This window comes from Mercenaria mercenaria, chromosome 13, assembly GCF_021730395.1.
Source record: "Mercenaria mercenaria strain notata chromosome 13, MADL_Memer_1, whole genome shotgun sequence".
NCBI lineage: Eukaryota > Metazoa > Mollusca > Bivalvia > Venerida > Veneridae > Mercenaria > Mercenaria mercenaria.
The window spans coordinates 57615277-57633837 of record NC_069373.1 but is presented as its reverse complement, the minus strand read 5'-3'; the positions used below and the strand labels follow the sequence as shown (position 1 = coordinate 57633837).

The 18561-nt window shown below is 36.1% G+C and overlaps 1 protein-coding gene across 3 annotated transcripts in view; it reads right to left on the bottom strand.

Annotated features, from left to right (window-relative positions):
* LOC123529983 (plexin-A1-like) overlaps positions 1-11616 on the bottom strand; it is a 63223-nt gene extending 51607 nt beyond the window's left edge. Inside the window, exons 1-2 of one of the 3 annotated variants that reach the window (XM_053521927.1) lie at positions 11570-11616; positions 1213-2362 (exon numbers count right to left, since the gene is read on the bottom strand). In XM_053521927.1, coding sequence (XP_053377902.1) covers positions 1213-2313 — 1101 coding nt within the window. In that variant the 5' untranslated portion in view covers positions 2314-2362; positions 11570-11616. The remainder of the gene's footprint in view (positions 1-1212; positions 2363-11569) is intronic. The other 2 variants (XM_053521926.1, XM_053521928.1) reach the window with 2 other exon arrangements.
* Between the last annotated feature and the right edge of the window lie 6945 nt (positions 11617-18561).

Here is an 18561-nt window from a genome sequence, read left to right as displayed (position 1 = left end):
TGCTACATTACAAATGCCAAAGCCCTAGGCTTTGTGGTTTGGACAAGAGGTTTTTCAAAGTTTTTCCCTATATAAGTCTATATAAACCATGTGACCCCCGGGGTGGGGCCATATTTGACCCTAGGGGGATAATTTGAACAATCTTAATAGAAGACCACTAGATGATGTCACATACAAAATATCAAAGCCCTAGGCCCTGTGGTTTTGAACAAGAGGTTTTTCAAAGTTTTTCTCTATATAAGTCTATATAAACCATGAGACCCCCTGGGGCGGGGCCATATTAGACCCCAGGGAAATAATTTGAATCATCTTGGTAGAGGACCACTAGATGATGCTTAGGACCACTAGATGATGCTTCATACCAAATATCAAAGCCCTAGGCTCTGTGGTTTTGGACAAGAAGATTTTCAAAGTTTTTCCCTATATAATTATAAATCTATGTAAATTATAGAAATAAACAAAGGGCCATAACTCACTAAAAATTGTTGAAACAGTCTGATTTTCAGGGGGGACACAACTAGGGTACCAAAACATCATTCTGACAAAGTTTGGTCAAAATCCCCCTGGTAGTTTCTGAGGAGATGCGATATAACGAGAAATTGTTAACGGAAGGACGGACGGACGGACGGACTGACGGACAGATGGAAGGACGACAGACCACGGATGCAGAGTGATTTGAATAGCCCACCATCTGATGATGGTGGGCTAAAAAAAGAAGCAGACTGGCCTATACTAGACATGGTCACTGAAACACCATTAAAAACACTGTTCAGTGAACTGAAATGGAAGCGATTTGTGGAGAATCAGTTTTGATGTATTTTAAAAGTATTAAACATACTGCATCACACATTTGCAGTACAATTTTCACCACAAATATGTCATTCATTCAAAAAAAATCAACGCACACAAACAAATTCCAAAACTAATGTTATGAAATGTTATGTAGAAAAAGATTTTATTCCAGTGGATTTTTAAGTATAAAACTCCTCAACCAACAGTCTAAATCAGTTTTCTAGCCTTATCAGATTTAAGAAAAACCATATCAAACTTTGAAATAAAGTAATTTTTTCTAGCCACTATTTGTGTAAATTCTGATACATGACTGTATAAAAGCAAGTCTTGAAATTATCTCTGGACATCATTTTTTTTTCTTTTTTTCCTTTTCTCAAAACTTCATTGCTCAAGGTGTAAAAGAGAGAATAAAATACTTACTGGTACTGTTATGCACTTTTCAGAATAGGAAAAATGCTCTGGGCCAGTTTGTCCTTTCCCTTCAAAACATTCCTTGATATTTCTTGTAAACACCTTTCCAACATTACTCATTGGGTAAATGCACAATGCAGACTCATTAGTAGGAACACTTGAACCCGGCTCTCCAATTGAAAAGGTGACATAGAGAACATCTTGGGTTGCTGAAATATTCAATCCCTCTGCTAGCTGGCTCCCAGCCTTACCAAGATAAGCTGACTGGGCAAGATTGTACAGAGTTCCGTTGTTCCGACACTGGAGTTGTATTTCTGCATAAGTGAAGAAATTTCTGTCTCTTTGACACACGCGGAAAATTTTACTTACATAAGTTTCATTATAAGGCTTAACTTTCTGAACAGTAATCATGTAACTATAATTTCCAGAGCTAAATCCATAAACATAGCGGATTGGAAATGAAATTTTACTGGTGAAATCTAAGCGGAGTTCAGACTGCTGGAGAAGATCCGTATTAACCAGTGAAAAGTCATACAAATTTCTGCTTGCAAAACTCGGAATCCTGTCCTGGACTGGGCCATTGTTTGCGTATTGAACTCCAATATTAAGCACCAATGCCCAATGATCATTTTCATCCCTTACCGGCCCTGGAGCAATAAACGCAAACGTTGTAGCTGAATCAGTATTAGCTACCATAGGTAAATAGATCTGGTCTTCTGTTCTCGTAATATTCTTAAGATCATGTTTCACACAAATACCATTGTGTAGACTAATACAGTGAATTAAACGATTATTCTCATAATCTATGAGAATTGCTTTACTGTAACTATCGGTTAGAGTTTCGGGAAGAGAACATCCACGTATATAGAGACAGTTAACGTTATCCACTGCAGGTCCAGTGTCTATCTCAGATATCATCTCTAAATTTTCTCCAAGTTTGTACAACTTATTTTTAGCCCCAACATAAATCTTGCCTGTTTGTCTGTCTGTACAGGCATTTTCGAAAAAAATGCCCAACTTCGTTTCAAGCTCAAAAGTATAGGCAATATAGTTTATTGAAACTGTCATTGAGAAACTGACCAGCAATATCAAAATGAGCAATAGTTTCATTTTCACAACCAAGATTTAACAGTTATTGACATACTAACTGAAATGTACTCTGAAATTAGAAAATGTGCTACATGGATTTACGTATTAGGAATAAATAAACAAGAGCACTGCAATGAGGAGCAATATACACCCAAAGGTATGACCTTTGACCCCTAGGTGTGACCTTAACCTTAGGGCAAGCCATCCAAAACATGACTCTGCATGTCGTCTTGATGTGGTGAACATTTCTGCCAAGTTTCTTCAAAATCCTTCAAGCAGTTCAGGAGTCAAAGCAGACACGAAACAAAGTCATATCATCACCTTAGTGCAGTAACGGTTTAACACCAAATTTTACAAAAATCACTTTTTTTACATTTTTGGCTTCAAAATATATATATACATCAACTGAAAAAATATTGGATATGATGTCCAATGAAAAATGATGACTTCGATAAAATTGCAAAAATGGTTTGACTCCACATGAATATTTGTTTAGTGCAAAAACCCAACAAAAGCCCTTATTGGATTTAATGATTACTTTTCTATTGTCAATGAAAATGGACTGTCAAACAGTAACATCTTTGTATCAATTTACATTCTAAATGCATTCTGTACATTGTGTAGATCAATATTCAGTTGTGATAAAGCAATCATTGCCCTTTTATGTACATAAAATGACATGATTTTGAATTAGTACAAAGTGACTGCACTATAATCTAGTGCTGTGTTATCATAATTATGGGAATTATACTGAACTTTACCAATATATTATTGTGCTATTTTTTTAACCTGTCAAATGTGCATACATTACATGCTCTGTGCATTTGATATTATAATATTCGGCCCAACTTCGGTGCTATCCGTATGTTTTACGGAAAGAAATTTTGGTTAAGTGTCCAAATTTCATTAATAGTATTGAAGTGGAACACGTATTCGTCGTTCGTATCTGTGGCTCAATGGTTACAGCACATGACTCAAATGCTGGAAATCGCTGGTTCGAGCCCATTATGGAGAGCATTTTTATTTTTCATTTTTAATTGTTTAAATGATTTATACGACTCCGATGACAGCAGTACCGACACCGCGAATAAACTAAATGATGAATTCACCTAGTTGTAATTTATATGTATGAAATTTGTAATGTAGTGAAATGAACTGTGAATAAAATAACATAAACATATATTTAAAATGAGAAACGAGATAAAAATATAAAAAACTAGAAATGTGTCCATGGGACACAGATGCCCCCACTACATGACATTAGTCAGGGGCCAGAACTCCTACAATACTGAATGAATCCGGATGCGAAACCCCAGGTGCACAACTACACATGCTGACCAACATTCCTGTAAACTTTGGTGATTCTAGGTCAAATACTTTTGGGGCTATGCACGACACAACATTAAAATGACCAATTTTTTACTAAGTCAGGGGCCATAACTCCTACATGACTGGATGAATCCGGACGCGAAACCCCAGGTGCACAACTACACATGCTGACCAACATGCCTGTAAAGATTTGTGACTCTAGGTCATATACTTTTGGAGCTAGGCACGACACAACATTAAAATGACCAATTTTTACAAAGTCAGGGGCCATAACTTCTACATGACTGAATGAATCCGGACGCAAAACCCCAGGTGCACAATTACACATGCTGACCAACATTCCTGTAAACTTTGGTGATTCTAGGTCAAATACTTTCGGAGCTATGTGCGACACAACATTAAAATGACCAATTTTTTACTAAGTCAGGGGCCATAACTCCTACATGTCTGGATGAATCCGGATGCGAAACCCCAGGTGCACAACTGCACATGCTGACCAACATGCCTGTAAAGTTTTGTGACTCTAGGTCATATACTTTTGGAGCTAGGCACGACACAACATTAAATTGACCAATTTTTACAAAGTAAGGGGCCATAACTTCTACATGACTGAATGGATCCGGACGCAAAACCCCAGGTGCACAACTACACATGCTGACCAACATTCCTGTAAAGTTTTGTGACTCTACGTCAAATACTTTCAGAGCTACGCGCGACACAACATTTTCGGAAGGACGGACGGACGGAAGGACGGACGGACAAGAGCAAATCTATATGCCCCGGAACGTACCGGAAATCAACCGAAGATTAAAATATTCTGTGCACTGCCCATATAATCAGTACGCATTTGACAGTTCAATAAAATAGTACAATATATATGCAAAAATGTAAGAGAACACCACACAACATCATCCATCTTTAGGATATCTCAGAATTAAATTCATCCAAGTTCCACTTTTATTTTTACTTAAGACGCTGCTTTTGTCTTCTTTTTGGGAATTTTCATACTGGCTGACGAGCTAAAATCGCTACTTCATGATTAAATTTATTCAACATTTTGTTTTTTAAAGCCTAGTTCATTATAAGAATCATTTAAACTCTACAACTACTGAAAACTTTGTCAAAATCGTAAGTATTTAAGCATATTTAATGTATTTACAATGACTTTGATTTTTTTTTTTTTAACAAAATGCCAAAATGTTTGTGGGATTCCACTTCTGGAGTGCATGAGGCTGTCTTGTGATGGGCCGCATAAGTTTCTAAAAATAAACGTGCTTCCAGCTTGGCACTGGAGCTATCTAATAAAGAACTTGGTAATTAGTGATTCACTGTTACTTTCCAGTGTAACCTGACTGACTGTAACAGCATGTCAATAGCTATGCTGACAATATAAGCAAATTAATTTAATTAAATGGTTCAAATTTACATTGCAAACAGCTTTTAAGATATTAGCAGTAATGTAATACTACAATCTCACTTACATATATTTCAATTTTACCTTCAGAGATACCTTAATTACAACTCTGGAAAATTACTTTTACAGAAAAAGTTACCATTTTAACTGTATGAGATTCATTACATTTTGTAAATGGGCTAGAATCAGCCAAAACAAGCAGTTCCATCAATACCAATATCAGTAACATAATATTGATGGCCTAGCTTATAAATATTGTCGCACAAACTCATTAGTACTAACCTACTGGCTAATATTCATGAAAACACAAACAAGTATGGAAGGGGATATCCGCCACTTCACACATTATAGTAGTTGATATTTCAATATGCCAATTAATTTCCCATGTTGTTGTTTAGTGGTGCATTATCCCTATTTATATGTAAATTGTGATATTTTAATTATAACACTACTTTTAATGTTGTAACCAATGAAAATTAAAATGATTCTTATAATTCAGTCATAAGAATCCATATGCAGATATTTTAATAATAATTTAAGTATTCCATTTGCCAACTATGCCGTCAATATGAAAACCATTGCGTCAAAATTAATTTGAAGGACTTCATATGTGAATAACGCCAACAACAAGAGCTGTCAGTTGACAGCGCGCTCGACTATTCTCAGTGCTTGATAGTATAATATAAGCTATGAGTAAAACTTTAAAGTGGCATTATGCAAAATGGGCATCTTACTGCACATAGTGTGTTTTTGGTGAATGTTTTACAAAAGCAAAAGAAATCGGACTAATAAAATAATAGTTGTTTTCTTCAATCTTCTACACATTGATCTCCCTTACCTGTAAGTAGCGATTTCTGAAGTTGAAGGGAAGCAACTCCAGTCTGTAGTTTGACTTTTATTAAAAAGACTGCCCCAGTCAGCAGTCAGGGGTGTAACTGTTTTAAGTTATGTAACCTATTTCAGTTACTTTTTCATGCATTTTTTTTATAACCTGTATTAGTTATAAAATATAGTTAACTTAGGTAAGTTATTCAAAAAAAGTCTTCTTTTTGCTGTTCTCACAAAGTGACCTTTAAAGTGAAATTAGTAGCAAACTGTGTTAATCAAATTCTCTTTTAGCCTGATCATGACCTGATAAGCATAATGGGATGTTAAGAGTTTTATAGCTTTAAAACCTTTGCGTAAAACTTTATCAGCTTTGCGTAAAAAATTTTACCGCATAGCTTGAAAGATAAAAGGTCAAGGATTCAGGAAATAATTGCATTAGTCTCATTTAAAATGAGGAATTCTCACAGGAGGGCTTTGTAATATTTTATGATAACTGAAACAAGTTATGAAAGTATAAGCAATAACTCGAATGGGTTATAATTAAACTGTGTTAACTTGAAACAGTTACACCCCCGACTGGTCAAAATAAGAAAAGCACTATTTGGAAAGTTAATATTTTGTACTGGTAACAGGAAGAGTTTGACATACTGGGTTAAAGCTATAATTTCCTCCACCCATTTTGCACACACATCTATTTCAGCTGGATTTTTACTTGAAAAATGCGCATAATTCCACTTTAACATTATAATAAGCATATTTTAATTCGAAAAGGGACCATAATTCAATCAAAATGCTTGAAAGAGTTGTCTGCTCCTGTTTACAGAATGGAGTCATGATGGTAAACAAGTATGCAAAATATATGAAAGCAATATCTCAATGTACTTTGAAAATATTTGGGGTGGTACTCAAACTTTAACATTACAATAAGCATATTCCAAGTTGAAAAGGGGCCATAGTTCAGTCAAAATGCTTGATAGAGTTGTCTGCTCCTGTTTACAGAATGAGGTCATGATGGTAAACAAGTATGCAAAATATCAAAGCAGTATCTCAATGTACTTTGAAAATATTTGGGGTGGAACGCAAACTTTAACATTTGTGTGACACTAACGCTCATGCCGGGGCGTGTAGGATAGCTCCCCTATTCTTTGAATAGTCGAGCTAAAAAAGCAGTTATAATGATACTTTAATTGGTTTGATTTAAAGGATAGTAACCTAGTACTTAGGTAGCAGGGTACACTTTCGAATTTTGGCCCCCGTCAATATTTGTTATAAAGAGAACATCGTGATTTTGGATGTCTGTAAATTAAGGTGAGAGATAATGATTATATATTCTTTAGAAAATTTATACAGCCGATACATGTAAAATTCTGATGTCAGTTGGAAAACTAACTGCTGGTAGCTTTGTATGATCAATGAGACACCATTTCGCGGAAAAATTCAATTCACGGAAGGGTTCTGTGCTTGTTGATTGATACTCAGGAACATTTTCGTTATTTTCCGAAAAAACGAGCTGGACGGGCCCCCATTCTGTTTATGTCCTGACGTTCAGTAAGGACTATTAAATTAAGAAATGCAATAAAATTGGACAGTGTTCTTGCAGCGGGATCATTGTAGACTGTTCAAAAGGTGCAAAATTGATTTTGGCACGCTATTTTTCATGGATGATGTAAACCTTTCGCTTTGATAACTTTCTTTATTCTTGTATGAGAATCCTGATCTTGCCATTAATTAAAAGCACAAAACATGCACGCAATTTATAAAATAGCCACCCAAATTTTGCTCATAGGGGAAGTGCAATATTGTGACTCGCTACATGTAAGACCGTCCGTGCCCAAAATTTTCGCATCTAAGTGTACCTTGCTACCCCCAACTGCCATATAAAAGCCACAAGATGGTGCCGGGGCAGGTTTTTATATAAATTATGCATGTTTCACATCAGAGAGCCCTTTTTCAAAATTTTAAATAAACCACTGAATAAAAAGTTATGAAAAATTACATAAATCCACATTGAAATATTCTTTATCAATTGGTGTTTTTATTTTTCAAAACAAAAAATGTTGAAGTATAGTTTCAAAAAATTATTTAAACCTAACTGCCAAAAATTTGAATTTGCCGGGAGGAGCTAATGAGGTCATGAACCCTAGAGGAACAGAGAATGTAAACAATTCCCACGTGGTTAATTTTATCAACAAACCTGATCGTCAGAAGGCTTCATATGTATCAATGGAATTAACACATAGCTAGAGTGCATTGCAAAACTTCTCCAGAAAGTAATTTTGAATTTTTAAACCAAATAGAATATCATAGTCATTTCTACAGTTATATGTTTATATGTTATATCATAAAAAATGGTTTAAAGAAATAGGGAACTACTAATTACAGACATACAGTGATAAATATAATTTCAAATAGCTTATCATTTTTATTAGTCCTTATCACAGCAGCACTTGCTAATTTGTGTGTATTGTTCTGCATCCCAGACTTAAAGTTTATTATTTCTACATTTATTGCTAGGTTATCTCAATTAATGGACCAGCCAGCAATGACAGAATTTTAGTTAAATGAATGTTTGATTTTGAGTTTCATTGTTAAATTTACATAAACAAGATTAAAAATCAGGAATGCTAGTCTTGACTCAATTTTTCATAGGATTGATACTGGTATGGATGCACAATATGGATAATAATAGTTTTTTACCATCAAAACATGCAAACTAGTTCAAATTTCTTCTACAACTGACCATTGTTTACATTTGCCTGTGAATCATTTAAAGTGAGCTATTTTTAGCTAACAGACAGCCTAGAGTAGCGTTGTTATTTGATAGGCTCCTCCTACAAAACTTACTGCCAGGGTAGTAAAAGTTGGGGCTTTAAGGAAAATCTGCAAAAAAAATAAATTTTGAAAGAACTCTTAAATTTGTGTGGTTTCAAATAGTTTAGAACCTCTTCTTCGATATTCTAAACTTTCTGGGCACTTAGAACGCTACCTGACGGCACAGCAGCTCAAAAATGTTACGGTGAGGACACATAAAAGCATAAAAGTCAATATACACGCATACGATTTTTTTGGATTCTAGCTCCAGATACAAGGTTCTGGTACAGTAAAAACATCATTTTTATCGTTATTAAACCCACACAGCGCATATTTGGCCCACCAGCTATGCAGTTCGTCAATCAGGGGGATGGTCGGACGGTGGGGACCCCATGAAATAAGAAAATACGGGGTGGAGACATTTTATTTTCGCAAAATGGTGCAGAATTGCCCTTATATCATTCCTAATGACAAAATACGTTAAATCATGTCAGAAAATGGTAAAAACGGATGTACTGTACGTTCTTTGTCTCGTAGCGACGATTTGTAAATTTTGGCTAAATTTGTGCATTAGGGGTGGGCAAGTTTAGAGTCTCTCATACAGACTTCTTTTCATGCTATTGAAAACATTTTTATTTGGTTGAATTGGCGAAAGACATATAAAAGTTCAGAACAAGTAAAACCCTCTTTTGTTCATTAACTGAAAAATCTTAAGGTAGCAGGGTACACTTTCGAATTTTGGCCCCTGTCAATATTTGTTATAAAGAGAACATCGTGATTTTGGATGTCTGTAAATTAAGGTGAGAGATAATGATGATTAATTCTTTAGAAAATTTATACAGCAGATACATGTAAAATTCTGATGTCAGTTGGAAAACTAACTGCTGGTAGCTTTGTATGATCAATGCAGCGATTTTTTTCCTTCTTTAATAGGGTCCGTAAAACGGACCCTTTCCCAATTGAAAATAATGACCATTTTTCCCAATTTCAGACCAAATTATTCCCAAAAATGACCTACAAACATTTTTGAAACGGCTACTATCCCGACATCGTGAAATTCGCCGATTATAGAAAATATGTTCCGAATTTTAATCGAGTGTTTGCTAATTTTGACCAAAGGGCAAATACGCGATTAAAATTCAGAACATGTTCTCTGTCATCACAAGCGCGAATTTAATCAATCGCACCATGAATTGTTTTCGGTAATCAGTTTCCACGATCTTTTTCTGTAGAACCAGTGACAAACTGTGCGAACAAAGAGTCACAACAGCAAATATAATGTTCAAAGGCTAACAAAATCCAAACTTGCTGGCTGCAAAAGCCTTGTGGAGTTCAAATTCTCACGGGCATCTTCACAGCCTGTTCTGACTGAGGAAACGTCCGTTGAATCGTCGACACCGGTGTCGTTTTCATGTCAGAGTCAGGAGAACTCTTGTGTAACTCCGGTTGAATTTGTGCCAGAGTGTGTGCCTTTAGAACAACCATTGTTATCTCAGAGTCAGGCCACTGTATCATGTTGTGATGATCAGAAAACTAGCTCTAGTGTTACTCAATTAGATCCAGGAAAGGGGTTATTGTAATTTTGTATGTTACACAAAATTCCCAATTAGGATGAAAACGACGCTATTTTTCCCAAATCGTCCGGACGCGGACGCTTTCCCAAAATGGCAAAAAAAATCGCTGCAATGAGACACCATTTCGTGGAAAAATTCAATTCACGGAAGGGTTCTGTGCTTGTTGATTGATACTCAGGAACATTTTTGTTATTTTCCGAAAAAACGAGCTGTATGGGCCCCCATTCCGTTTATGTCCTGACGTTCAGTAAGGACTATTAAATTAAGAAATGCAATAAAATTGGACAGTGTTCTTGCAGCGGGATCATTGTAGACTGTTCAAAAGTAGTCCTATCAATAAGACCTGACATAACATATTTTAACATTTTGACGTCTATCGGTTATGTCAGGTCTTATCGGATCGCCATGTATAACATGTAGTGAGAAGCAAACACACTTCATGTCGCCTCTAATCTTCAAATTATGAACAACATAACCCAATCCGAAGTGAAAGAACACTACTTACACCGAAAATAATCCTTTTTTCAACTGCACATGTGAATAATTATAAAATAAAAGTTACTTTTCATATATAAATATCGAGTTGTTTCTTTCCACTGTATGTATTGCCGTGTATCTGTATTATGGTTTGCAACATTGCCGGTCTATTCGGAATGTTGTGTAAACACAGTTTATTTTGAGAATCAATTTTAGACGAAATATTTTCCCTCTGGATCAATTGGCAAATAGTTCACGTGGAAAATTGTTTTCGTCTAAGTCGATTCTAAATATATTATAACCTGCTGAATATGCTTGAAAAATGGCGGAATGTGTATTGAAAACTGTACACAATTGACATATATTGGATATGAGGGCTTTTAAAGGTAAATTTAAACGATATATTACTAGAATATGATAAATAACGGTAGGCTGGACTGTCTAAACCTGCGTATATCGTATATTTTTCGTGTGAGAAAACCCTACATTCTACTGATTAGGGCCCTTTTAGACGTTACAATGCAGATTGAAAATAAAATGTAAAATAATAAAATAATGAATGTTGAAGGTAAAATGAGCATGTACACGTCTAATATTTTGGACTAGTTCAAAAGGTGCAAAATTGATGATTTTGGCATGCTATTTTTCATGGATGATGTAAACCTTTCGCTTTGATAACTTTCTTTATTCTTGTATGAGAATCCTGATCTTGCCATTTAAAAGCACAAAACATGCACGCAGTTTATAAAATAGCCACCCAAATTTTGCTCATGGGGAAAGTGCAATATTGTGACTCGCTACATGTAAGACCGTCCGTGCCCAAAATTTTCGCATCTAAGTGTACCTTGCTACCTTACAGCTTTTTTGATATGCAAATGGCGCATTACAAACGAAGGGAAGTAACTCAGACTATCAGAATTCTGATATTGTCTGGTTATAGGTTAGAGACCACCAATTGTTTTCCCATAGACTTACATTGTAACATTATGGCGTGTACGGCCTTCCATACATCGAAACATGTATATCTAATTACAAGTTTTTCAAGAACTATCCTAGTTCTACCAAAATATCGGACGAAAAACATATGAATAGTGATACTTTATTTAAGTAATTTTCGTGTGAATGAGATGACCCCCTGTTTACATCATTGACATGGCGGGAGAAATTCGTTTGATAAAACTTTTTTTCAATACACATAAAATGTAGCAAATTTTGTCAAAATGTATAATAAAATACTGTAAGTGCAGTGAAAAAATATCAATTTTGAAAAAATAATCACTTCCTGGGTTTGTTTACATGACTGACCAATCAGAACGCACAGACGTTACCTTATTCCCAGGTATACACTTACCTCATTCCCAGTAAGTTCCCTGTACTTTTTTGAATTGGTGGTCTCTGACCTATATAGTAGTCAAAATAACGTCGGCGTTCAGATTGTTTTATATTTGTGACGGGCAATCCAAAGTGGGGATATTGTCCGTATAAAAAAATCTCAATATATCCTAGGATCGCGTCAAATTAGTTGGACTAGCTATATAGAAACTGATTTGGCTCCATTTCTTGAAAGAGATAATTATGCAACAGCCTGTAAAAGAAAGTGTATGATATGCTACTTTATTAGAACTATAATCTGAACAATCACAGTCGAAAGGCTTGTTTAAATATTTACCTAAAAGAAGCTATCTATCTATCTATCTTCCGTAAATGTCAAACCCCTTGCGGGAACGTAGACGTTTTGCGCTTCAAAATCAGAAAGAGAAAAATTTAGAGTGGAAGAAACTAAAAAATTAACTTTGGTGATAAAAAAGGTTAAAACTTGAGTTTGCAGGATAACTAGGGCGAAGCGTGTTCAAGGCTGCAAACTGCACTGAACTGCTCTAGGGTAGGGAGGTGAGCGACACTGGGGGAAAGTTGGTTCCAATGGTACACTGTTCTCGGAAAATAAGAAAACTTTTAATAGTCAGTGGTTGCAGTAATTAACCTATAACTTAGGGAATGGCCATAGCGGACACATCGGGTCATTGAGGTAAGATAACCTACGATTGGGATAGCAACCAGATCATGATGAATCTTATAGAAGAGTGATAACCTAGAATCTATACGCCTCAAATCCAGTTGACGAAGGTTTAGGGAGTGTAGCATATCTGTTACACTAGAATTACGGCCGTAGTCAGTCTTGATCCAACGGGCGGCTCTCCTTTGGATGCTTTCAATTTGGTCAATTTGAGTTTGGGTGTGGGGCGACCATACCTCGGAGGCATATTCGAGCTGGGGTCGGACTAGAGTCTGGTAAGCAATGGTCTTAATGGGTTGGGATTTGACCTTAATGTTTCTTCGTAATTTAAGAACCCTAGGGTTTGGTTAGCTTTTTTGGTTGACCTGTTTATGTGATTTTCCCATGATAGGTCATTTGAGATATCCATGCCTAGGTATTTAGCTGAGCTGACCGATTCAAGTTAGACTCCATGTAGGTTATACTGGGTAGTGATGGGATGTTTCCTTCTAGTGGCGTGGATCACTTGACACTTGGAGGGGTTGAACTCCATATCCCACTCCAACTCCCACTTTTCTAGAAGTTTTAGGTCATTTTGGAGAGTGACAGATAATAACAAACACACTTTCCTAGGAGACCCACATAAACAACACGGCAAACAAGGCTAACCGTACTGTTGGCTTCCTCAGAAGGAACCTAAGGGACTGCACACGACCGGTTAGGGACGCCTCATACAAGGCCATAGTACGACCGACAGTAGAATACGCGTCAACCGTCTGGGACCCCTACACAAGATCCAGTATCCAAACACTTGAGAATGTACAGAGGACAGCTGCCTGTTATGTCTGCAATGATTACCACACAAAGACCCCTGGATGCGTCACGAATATGCTATCGGACCTAGGCTGGTAGTCACTGGAAAGTCGGCGCAGACAGATAAGGCTAGCAATGATGTTCAGGATAGAGAACAATCTTATTGACATCCCCTCAGACAGGTACCTACAACGCAGCGATGCACGCACTCGAGGCCAACACAGGTTCTTCCAAGACCGCATCAGTGACAACAGATATGTCAACTCCTTCTTCCCTAGGACGACTAGAGAGTGGAACAACCTCCCCACCACTGTTGTTACAGCTCCAATCTTGGAAGCCTTCAGGTCCCTCTTGCTGGAGTGACCTGCCACCACACCACCGAATTGACAACATTGTAAATAATTTTAAAGAATTTTAAATGACACTTTTAAACTTTTGGAGACTGAAAGCCATTACGCAGACTCAGTCTCGCAGAGCTAATTACGGTCTGCAAAGATCCCAGCTCTTAACGGGAAGAAGAAGAAGAAGATTGGTCTGCAGGTGACAATGTTAGATATATTGCCGTGTCATCTTCAAACAGACGGACTTTGGAACTGACGTTTTGTGGGAGGTCATTTATGTAAGCTAGGAAGAGCAAGGGACCAAGTACAGACCCCTGCGGGACACCTGATGATACTGGGATGGCATCAGAGGTAGTGCCATTTAGGACTACTGATTGGATCCTATCATCTAAGAAGCCTTTGACCCATCTTAGTGTGTTACCTCTGACTCCATATTCATGCATTTTTAGTAGGACTTTCTCATGGCTAACCTTGTCGAAAGCCTTACTAAAATCTAGAAGTATAAGATATACTTGTTTCTTATTGTAGACTGGAATGACCAGATCATTTACTAACATAACTAACTGAGTAACGCATGACCTTTTTTCCCTAAATCCATGCTGTAGGTCATACAGAATACCATGGTTGGTGAAGCGCTCAACAATAGATGAGGAAACAATGTGTTCAAGAACTCGAGCGACCATACGATGTCTGTATATCAAAACTTAATCGTTTTGCAAGAGTTTGTTCCAAGTTAGGGGATTTTAATGATTGAAACATTCATATTACAAAAACAATACGAAAGTCTTTCACTTTATTTATAACAGATCGTCAAACCTTTATAAGAAATACAGTACAAATCTTAAAACACTAACTTGGTCTTACAAACCAACTATACTAAGGGGCTATATATTAGAAACAATGGTAAACCAAACATAATACCCATTGTAATCAAATATTTGTTTTTGAAATTCAAAACTATATAAAACACAGTGCATGTTTAAATACTGGCCCCTCAGTAGTTATTCGCTGCATTTCCTGTTCAATGGTGCGACAAAAAGTAAAGTGTGAAACTGTGATGCTTTTTTCCTAAATCCTTCAAAAATGATGGAGGGCGATGAGTTTTGCCTTGTTATTTGCTTTTAATGGCTAAAGGAGACCCAAGGTGCCCCTCCGTGCTTTATTTCATCATGGGCGGGCACTTGAGAAGAACCACCGACCTTCAGCTGAATGGCTTCCTCACATGAAGGATTCAAAGCCTTGAGCGAAGCTCGAACTTACATCGATGAGGGGCGAATGATTTGAAGTCAGCGACCTTAACCACAAAGCTAAGGAGACCCCCACCCCCACCCCCGCCCCACCAAGTTGCTTTAATATATGCTCATGGTACTCTGACTTCAGACAAGTAAATGGTGTACAGATACCTTGGATTGACTATTTATGTGTTTTACTTTATACAGCAAGGTAATTTGTCTACATTGTTACATCTTATCTCAAAGGGGTGATTATTTCATTTACACGTCTTGTTTAGCTAGTTGATAATGGCACAAATGCCCCCAAATGCGTTTAAATCTTCACTATCCTTAATATATGCTACCTACCATTCCAAGTCTGTGCCCTGTTTTCAGACCGCTTTATTGTCCGTTTTGTTTGATATGTTATTTATGTTGTCTTATGTGTTGGTGGGGCTTCTTCTTTTTATGTCTCCCTCTTTCAATTTCTCTTTCTCCTCCCTACTTTTGCCCCACTCCCATTTTAGTATATTTCATATAATTAAAATGCTGTTGTTGAAAGATATTTGAAGCATCCTGTTCTCTATGTCTTTCAACTACAGTTTCTATTTGCAAATGGCATACTTTGCAATGTGCGGCTCTGGCATGCTTGCTGTGCTCAATCTTAATTTTACAATCTAAGGGAAGTAACTGTGTAAACTGTACTGTCTGTTATGCAATTTTATTTGTTGTATAGAGGTAACAGTCCTTACATGTCTTCCGTAAATAAGAACCGTTATGCAAGCTTATTTGCAATAATTATTTTCACGCCTGTATACATATACGGTCGGCATTGGTAGCTACCGGTGATTCTTTTCTTTATCCATTTTGCATGCATCAGTATTAGTGTTTTCACGTTTAGGTTCAGTAATATTTCAATTTGTGTTTCTAGTTGTATGAAACCTCTTACCGAGTAAGTGTTTTATCTCAAATTTGCTTTTTTACTCTCTTACTTGTATGTTTGTAATATAATTCTCGATATCTTTAACCACTCTACCGTTTAAGGCACAAGAATCCAAAACTTAGCTTAAGAACCCAAACAGCCGGCTGCTCTTTCTCTAATGGATAATATCAGACGGTATAAATGTGTCGGACCACTTTTCATTTGCCTAGCTGAATGTTTAGAGCTATAAACAAAGCTTAAATCCTTTACACTAAACGTAACAAATTTGATATTCTTGTCTTCTCCTCGTCACGGCTGAATGATACTTCTCTTCAAACAATTTTACCTTAAACCGAAACGCTGTACTCGTATGAAGGTTTCATACGGTAGGTCATCATCTATGTTAAGGACAGTCTTCGCCCGAGTTGGAGTTCAATCGTCATGGATATTTCAGGATTGAAGTTATCCATATTCCCTTTTGATTGTTCTACCGTTCACCTTACTCATATGCAATATATGATAATTAATCATACCGAGGCGTCCTTAAGACTAGCAGTTGATTCAAACCATAACTGGCGACTTGAATTACGATATCTTCTACCCATTCTAAAATCATAAAATTCTTTCTATTACACGACAGCTCAACATTCAGCAGGTAACTGACGAACCAACACATTCTATCGCAAGCTTGGTATCTTTAATTGATCTTATTATGGTCAGAAATACTAAAAATATTCTACACTATGGTGTTGGTTTCTGTTTTATTCGAACGACAATTCTGGAATTGCGATCAGATATCTCCTCACTACAACAGGCTGACTTGCGTTGACTAATAATTCCTTCCCAAATGTCTTCAATGGCAAAACAAAATGTTTCTGCTAGCAGTATTGCAGTGGAATCAAATGACAAACCATGGATTACTAACCTCAGTTAGAGGAATACACGCTCTCGACAGGGACATATCAAAAGGCACAGAGACACTTGCAAGTGTAATTTACCCGTTTACCAAAATCATGAAGTGTAGCAATTCTAGGAGATTGCGAAGCAATGATTACTGTTGCAGCTAGAAGCCACTAAGCATGTTATTAGATACTAGTTTAAGATTTTGAAAATGCCCGAAAACAAGCTAAAATGATACTAAATGGAACATTATTACGATAATATTGATAAAAGATCAATATTTGCGAAGCTGGAGAGCAAGTCTTTTACTACAAACACTATCAGTCATGAAACATACAACACGTAAATTTGGATAGCACGATTTAAAACTAGAGTACATCAGCTGGAGAAAAAAAAAGGTACACATACTAGTATACCGAATGCAAATTTTGATTGAAGGAACTTTATTTGCTATTTGAATATACAGTGTATGAAGTCATCAGTCCAAATACAAAATTCGAATTGTTACTAGTTATTTATTTTATGCATTTACGAAAAAGAAGGTAATTGTTATAGTAAGAAAACAATATAAAAATTTGCAATATACAGTATTATTTACATAATATGTTAAAAACTTCATTACTTCGTACGCTTAGTAGGTATGGTTATTAATGGAAAACTAACATAATGAATATATTTAATAAGATATCATAAGATAATTATGCGAATGTATTTAAAACTGTTGTTTTTGTAATGATTTTACATTATTATCTTTGAACTGTTACAATATCAAATGTAGTAATTAGAAAATGTAAACATTATTTGACAAAAGGGCATATCTAATCAGACAAAAGGGCATATCTAATCACATGTTTTAAAACCTGAAATTAGCAGTAAAAAGTGTTAAATATAGTACAAATACATAAAGCACATGTCAAGCATACACAAGTTAATGTTTTTTCATCATTTAAGTTTTGCAAATGCATCGATGAATATAACATTTAATTCATGACGCCATACGTAGACACCCCCAACCCCCAAATTCAACTAGTCATTTGATGCTTCATATACAAAGTAATTGTAGATAAATGAACTCTTTTCTTGCATTGAAGCAAGCAAAGTTTCAGATCTCAAATGTATACGCGTTGTTGTGAATTATTAAATTCCTAGCTGAAACAATTTTTTTATCAAATAATGCCATAACTAGTGTACTTCTGCAAGACATATTATCGTGTAACTATTGGGTTTTTGTTTAATTAAAACGGTGCATATCTCCGTTCAAATAGAAACTGAAATGGTAACATAGAAGAAAACAACGGCAAAGCTTCATCAACTTCCAACCAGTCGTTTCAGAGATGTCCAACGAAGAAAAAGTTGACGACAGCGGATGATCACAACAGCTTATCTTAGGCGCTTTGTGCTTTAATGAGGTAAAACCCCATGCTTCATTCAAAACTGATTTCCAAGCAATATTATTAAATTTTATTGCAAATGCAATTATAACATGCTATTTACACATAATCTAAAACAACAGAATGGCAAATAAACAAGACAAAAGAGGACTATAGGTACTATTTTATTTACAGTTTAATTGACAAACAAGTCTGATTTGATAGATGCAATCATCATATTTATTTTAAAACGAGACCGTGAAGAAACTTAAACAAAACATTCAAC